The 7,153-nt window shown below is 31.0% G+C and overlaps 1 protein-coding gene across 1 annotated transcript in view; it reads left to right on the top strand.

Annotated features, from left to right (window-relative positions):
• Positions 1–4,502: 4,502 nt before the first annotated feature.
• LOC123007360 (organic cation transporter protein-like) overlaps positions 4,503–7,153 on the top strand; it is a 5,493-nt gene continuing 2,842 nt past the window's right edge. Inside the window, exons 1-5 of the mRNA XM_044402621.1 lie at positions 4,503–4,608; positions 4,656–4,873; positions 4,920–5,103; positions 5,151–5,730; positions 5,782–6,058. Of these exons, the coding sequence (XP_044258556.1) occupies positions 4,596–4,608; positions 4,656–4,873; positions 4,920–5,103; positions 5,151–5,730; positions 5,782–6,058 (1,272 nt within the window). The 5' untranslated portion in view covers positions 4,503–4,595. The remainder of the gene's footprint in view (positions 4,609–4,655; positions 4,874–4,919; positions 5,104–5,150; positions 5,731–5,781; positions 6,059–7,153) is intronic.

Below are 7,153 nucleotides of genomic sequence, written 5' to 3'. Positions count from 1 at the left end.
TTCAAAAACCAAAAAAAAAACAAAAGTTCACTTGCTTTTTTTTCGAAACAGAAGAGACTATGAATTTTTAGCCAGACAAAAACTTCTGAAATTTATATATAGGACACTTGTATATTAGGAGTCTTGAGATTATTATTTTTTTGAAAATCATGAAACAAACCTTTGAACTCAATTTTGTTCATAAAACGAAAAGGCCTACTTATCTCTGTGTTTGCTAAACAAAAATTCTTTTTCTTATGAAAAATTTGTCTGTCTGTCTAAAAATGTTTTCAAATTTGAAACCTCTTTTACTCGGAATCAAATTAAGGTACTACTTTTTCTGCCGAAAGCTTTTACAACTAATTTTGCAAATATACAGAATGTTCCAAAAGTGTCAAACTTTTTTTTACCTTTTCCTTCGCTTTTAAAAATGCAGACACTAAAAAAAGAGAAATCTGACAAACTGTTTATCGGTGAATAATTAAAAAATGAATTTGTGCAAAAACATGCCATAAAAGTCCAATTTTATAAATCAATTCAAGAATTCGGCGAGTTTAGAAGCCTGGCAAAACGAGAACAATCGCATCGTGATGTAAGATTACAACTTATTAGTTTAATAATCCAAAAATAGTATCAAGTCGGCACGGCGTTATAAAGCGAAGTGTACACCGTTGGCAGTAAACCATGATCGAAGTTGTTTCAGAACAGCTGAGCATTGCGGACTTCAACCTTATGGGGTGAATGACTCCGAGTCTGTTCTCTCTTATATAAGCTCTTTCGCAGATTTTGTTGCGAATGCGTATCAAAAAAGAATCTCCGAGATATTTATTTTTATGAGACGCAATAAGATTTTAACGGGGATTCCGAAAGGATTTTATTGATTTCATTTTTTTTTAAAGCTCGTTCACGCTTTGGATTTTATTAAAGAGAATAAAAGGGGTGAATTCATCTGAAATTGCAGCATTCAGATACTTCTAATAGTCCGGTCAAATTAGTCATAAAAATAGTGGTCAAATAACGAAAATTCCGACAGAGCTAAATTTTGGTGGAGACCTTGGGTATACCATTAGAAATAAAGTGTCAAAAGTCCCCATCGATCCCATGTGTGCTAAAAAAGTTATTCGGGGTCAAAGGTCAATCTTTGACGTTTTTTAGATTTTTTTCGAAAACGGCAAGTTTTATCAAAAAAGTAGCCCAGACGAAAATTATAGATCTTAAAATTATCTACAAAATGGTCTTTATACTTTTTTTCTAAGAATCACCATTCCTGAGATATCGCGATTTTAAAAGTTGAAGGAGTAACGTTCTACATCATATGCACATACAGAGTGCGCCAGAACTCGCGCCCCAAAGACAAATGCCATGTAGGGTAAGGTACCAGGAACATAAAAAAAAATTAAAAAAAATTCTATCTATAAAAATTTCGAAGTTATGAGAGTTTAAATTTTGCACTTTGACTCTTATTMATTTCTYTAGGATAAATWATTTTCCARGTTTTTTTGCTACAGGCTATTAGAAAAGGAAACAAAGAAGCTGTATCCTAAGTTGTAACTCTGTTTAATGTTATTTGTAGCTTTTATTGACAAAATTTTTGTACCTTTATCAAATAATTATAAAAAAACATATACAAGGTCATCAGTATTATTAAATAGACATAAAAAATGACAAATGTCAAAAAATAAATGTCAAAATTTTTTGACAGATAGAATTTTTTAAACATTTTTTCAGTACTCTGGGGACTACCCAATTACTCCCTTTCAAGGAAATGCGCGATTTTTTGAACAGCCTATGTATTACCAAATAAATTCTTTTTAATTCTAATGGAATCGAGATATTTATAAGTTTAATGAAGTCGAAGAAAAATTTCAAGTAAAATAAGATACCAGGAACATAAAAAAAATGTTTAAAAAATTCTATCTGTCAAAAAAATTTGACATTTGTTTTTTGACATTTGACTATTTTTATGTCTATTTAATAATACTGATGATTTTGTATATGTTTTTTTTACAATTATCTAGTAAAGGTACAAAAGTTTTGCCAATAAAAGCCACAAATAACATTGAACAGAGTTACAATTTAGGACACAGCTTTTTTGTTTCTTCTTCTAATGGRCTGTAGRAAAAAAACTTGGAAAATTATTTTCCCTACAGAAATAAATAGAGTCAAAGTGCAAAATTTAAACTCTCATAACTTTGAAACTCTTATAGATAGATTTTTTTTTTAATTTTTTCTGTTTGTGGTACCTTACCCTACATGACATTTGTCTTTGAAGCGGGAGTTCTGACGCACTCTGTATGTGCATACCATGTATTCCCACATCTAAAACACGGATTAAAGTGATCTTTTATACACATCTTGACAAGCCGTGACTAATATGCGTATTAATTACGTTGCTAATAGCAACTGTCATATTAGTCACGGGCTGAAGTTAGCTTTCTGTCATTTAATTTAATTTTTAATTTAAGTATTTTTTTGTGGTGGTCGTAGAAAACGTATAGTAAACGTGAATAAACTTCTCTTGACATGTGTTTTATTAGGCACGAGTGAAGCCAGGCTACAATGGCGTTTATAGCATTATAATATACTATTTTAGCTCACTTACCTTCTATTTTTTTTTTTTTTTTTTTTTTTTGAAAAGGGGAAATGCATTTACGCATACCAGTCTGGTTAAACCAGAACTGATTATGTGGGACTCGCCAAAAGGCCATACCCACTAAAACCCCTCGCATTCACCTCTAAGGGACTTGAAGCCGTTAGCCCTTTTTCCCTGAATGTGGTGATGACCATTTGATAAAATCGAAATAGAACTGTGCTAAATAAATAAAAATATTAATACTGCTAAAAAGTTTTATAAACATTAAATACAACATTATCGAAAACAAATGTCAAATATATAAGGTGGTTCATATAATTTTACAACGCCTGCCCTCAATATTCCTACCCACTCCAGTATGTACAATAGAATCATCACAACATTAGATACAAAAAAATACATTTTAAATCAATTAGATAAAATACTAGGAACATGGAAAAATTGTTTAAAAAATTCTATCTGTCAAAAAATTTTGACATTTATTTTTTGACATTTGACATTTTTTTTATGTCTATTTAATTATACTGATAATCTTGTATATGTTTTTTTTTATTATTTAGTAAAGGTAGAAAAATTTTGCCAATAAAAGCCACAAATAACACTGTACAGACTTAGGATTTAGGATAGAGCTTCCTTGTTTCCTCTTATAATAGCCTGTAGCAAAAAAATTTGGAAAATCATTTTTTCAACAGAAATAAATAGAGTCAAAGTGCAAAATTTAAACTGTCATAACTTCGAAATTTTTATAGATAAATTTTTTTTATCATTTTTTTCCATGTTCCTGGTATCTTACTTTTTATAGCATTTTTCTCTGGGGCGTGAGTTCTGGCGCACCCTGTATATCTTGTCACTTCTCAAAATATTTTTCTGTATGAAATAGTAGAGTTTTTTGACTCTAAATTTCTCAGCAAGATTTAGTTTCAACACATATTTTTTTACACAGAGATTAAATGTTTGTGCCCTATTTCATCTCAAAAAACGCAAATGCGACGTTGCCAGTGTGACTATAGAAATGGCACGAGATGTATGCAATTTTTCAATATTTTTAATCAAGTTTTTACCGAATTATGTTGTTGAGTGGATTTTACAAGCACATAAAAACCTTGTATAATGCGAATTTATCACCAAAACATCACTAAATATCTATATTTTTCTTTATTTTTATGCCTAGTTTAGGCAACCAATAATACWATTTAAAAAATAAGGGTTTATCTATATTTTGTCATAGTATTTAGTTTMAGTAAAAATCTTTTCATTTTAAATGTTTTTTGACCATAAATTCTACTACATAAAATTTTGAAGACGACTTTTTTAAACAGCTAAACATTTATTCTTAAGTGTCATTAAAAGCGGAAAATATTTTCCATCAGCAATTTTAGTTTTCCCATAATTTTCCACAAATAGGTTCATTTCTTTGATATAAACTTGAGATAAAGATTGATAATATTACTAGTTGAGCAATAATCTGTTGAATATTTTAACATTCTCCGTTAACATTTAAATCTAATGCTATTGCTATGCTTATTCATTTTGTTGCTATGCTCTATATGGCATCGGTAATAAAAAATCATACATGTGCAAGTATTGTTTTTAAGTGGGACATAAATCTGTTAGAAACACCACAGGTGTGATAACTGAACTATTTAACCCGAATTAGACAATTTTAGAAAATACAATTTAAATAAGGAATTCCACGAAAACATAGATCACGTGAAAGTTTCAGAATAAGGAAAAGGTCAACAAGAGAATGCTTCATCTTTTGTTTAAAACTTTTGATAAAAATACGAATTTTTTTCGAATTTTTTCTCATTTAAATATTAGAAAATCTAGTTTTAATTAACAAACTTAACTGTAAAAAATTAAATCCAAACTCAAACGATTTAATAACGTTAATTTATGACATGTAGAATCAAACATTGGCTGACTTTCACTTCAGTGTGAATTTCTCTTCTGCATCAAAATTAAAACAGTTGATTTCCGAGTTCTTCCACATGTGTTTAGTGTTTTCTGGATTATTTTTACCATGTCCCAGCTGGGTAACTTTTAATTTTATTTTAATTCCATACAATTTTTGCTATTGTAGAAAGTCACTGTGAACATGAAGAGAAACACGAAGAAGACATTATTCAATCCACGATTGGTAATTTCGGCCGTTGGCAATTCAAAATTTCGGCCCTAATGGCCCTTCTCAAATTCCCCATTGCTTGGTTTCAAATGAGTATCGTTTTTTTGGCACCACCAACACAATTCTGGTGCAAATCAAACGAATGGTCGCAACAAAACCACACTTTCCTGAGACACGTAAGTGGTTAAAAAAACGGTTCTTGTAAAATTGCAAAAATTTCAGGAAGGTCTCAATTCGGGTTTTTGCCACAGCCTTGTCAACAACACACTAACCACTTGCCCAAACGGTTACGAATACAACAAAACGGTTTTCCATTCGAGTATTATCACGGAATGGAATTTGGTTTGTGAGGATAAACGACTTGTGGATGTGTCTCAAATTTCTCTCATGTTTGGGGTTTTATTAGGTTTTCTCCCCTCCAAGTAATATCATTGATTAATGGGTGTTTCACAGGCAATATACTGTTTGGAGTAATTGGCGATCGTCATGGAAGAAAAAAAACTTTGATTGTTTGTATTGTTCTTCAGTCACTTTTCGGGATTTTAGCCTCACAAATCCCTTGGTATTGGGGATTTATAGTGACAAGATTTCTCCTAGCTATAGCCAATGGTGGAACAATTGTTATTTCTTTTGTCATGTGTATGGAGGCAGTTGGTGGGACTTGGAGGAGTATTGTACCAATCCTATACCAAATACCATATGGGTTTGGTAACTCTATAATGGCCGGGATTGCGTATTTCCACCGGGATTGGAGAGATCTACACTTGACATTATCCCTAATTTCCTCTTTTTACATTCTTTACTTATGGTTTGTTCCTGAATCACCTCGTTGGTTGTTAGCAATAGGAAAAAAAACTGAAGCTATCGAAATCCTCGAAAAGGCAGCAAAATGTAACAAAATGGATAGCGACAATGTCAAAACTGTTGCCAATAGATTATCCCCCGATGTGAGAAAAGAAAATAAACCAAAACTTGCGGCACTATTCGCTACGACAGAGCTAACGAAGAGGAATGTTTTATTGTGCATCAACTGGTACAAATTATTAATAAATTTCTATTGGTCAATATATTTTTTTTTTTTTAGGTTAATTGCTGGAATAACGTTCTACGCTTTTTCGCAATATATAGGAAAAGTGGGTAGCAATCTTTATTTCACAGCAGCTATTAGTGGTTTTGTGGCTTTTCCGGGGACTCTTCTTTGCGTCTTCATCATACGACGTTTTGGAAGAAGACTAACCATAGCCTTGGCCCATATTTTGACCGCGTTTTGTTTCTTTGGGATTCTTGCAGTGCCTCTGGGTGTTTATTACCAGGACTGGCCTCGGGTTGTTATCGCCGGAGTGGGAATCGTGGGATTATCGGTAATTTTTTGAAGCATCACAAAAGTGACCACTTTTATGACTAAATGTCACAAGTTTTACCGTTTTGTCATGGAGTAGAAATACTGTTTTTGTGCTTAAGAGTTTTTACTTTTACCATGACATTTTTGACATTTACCAATTACCAATAGCAATTTCTGGAGAGATACATTCTACTACCTACTAACTGCACTAGTTAAATTAATAAACACTTTCGAAAATCTCAACAGTCTCTCTCAAAAAAAAAAATCTCAAAAAAATCTGTTTTCCTCCTAATAACATAATATAGGTATTATTCTTTTTGGAAAATTTCATTTTTTTTAAATTCTATTTTTGCGCTTATGCGTTTTACTTTTAACATAGAATTATGACATTTACCAATTACCAAGAGCAATCCTTGAGAGATACATTATAGATCATCAGCATTCGACATTTTGCACTACTAACTGCACTAGTTAAATTAATAAACACTTTCGAAAATCTCAACAGTCAGAATAAAAAAACATCTTTTTTCCTCCTAATAACAAAATATACTATTCTAGTATTGTTTATTCTATTGTACTATTCTATTAAATTGACTAAATGTCACAAGTAGAAGTTTTACCGTTTAGCCATGGAGTAGAAATACTGTTAGAAATACTTTTACCATGACATTTTTGACATTTACCAATTACCAATAGCAATTTCTGGAGAGATACATTCTAGATTATCAGCATTCCACATTTTTTACTACTAACTGCACTAGTTAAATTAATAAACACTTTCAAAAGTCAGAATTATAAAAAAACATCTTTTTTCATTCTAATAACATAATATTCTTTTGGGAAAATTTTAATTTTTTTTAAATTCTATTTTTGCGCTTAAGCGTTTTTTTTTAATTTTACCATGGCATTTTGACATATACTAATTACCAATAGCAATTTCTGGAGAGATACATTCTAGATCATCAGCATTCGACATTTTTTACTACTAACTGCACTAGTTAAATTAATAAACACTTTCAAAAATGAGACTTAAAGAAAAACATCTTTTTTCCTTCTAATAACATAATATTTTTTTGGGAAAATTTCAATTTGTTTAAATTCTATTTTTGCGCTT

The sequence above is a fragment of the Tribolium madens genome, unplaced genomic scaffold (genome assembly GCF_015345945.1).
Source record: "Tribolium madens isolate multiple individuals breed KSU strain unplaced genomic scaffold, Tmad_KSU_1.1 Scaffold_3;HRSCAF=73;Tcas5.2_LG2, whole genome shotgun sequence".
NCBI classification, from domain to species: Eukaryota; Metazoa; Arthropoda; class Insecta; order Coleoptera; family Tenebrionidae; genus Tribolium; species Tribolium madens.
The sequence above is the reverse complement of the archived record's forward strand: the minus strand, read 5'-3'. Positions and strand labels throughout refer to the sequence as shown.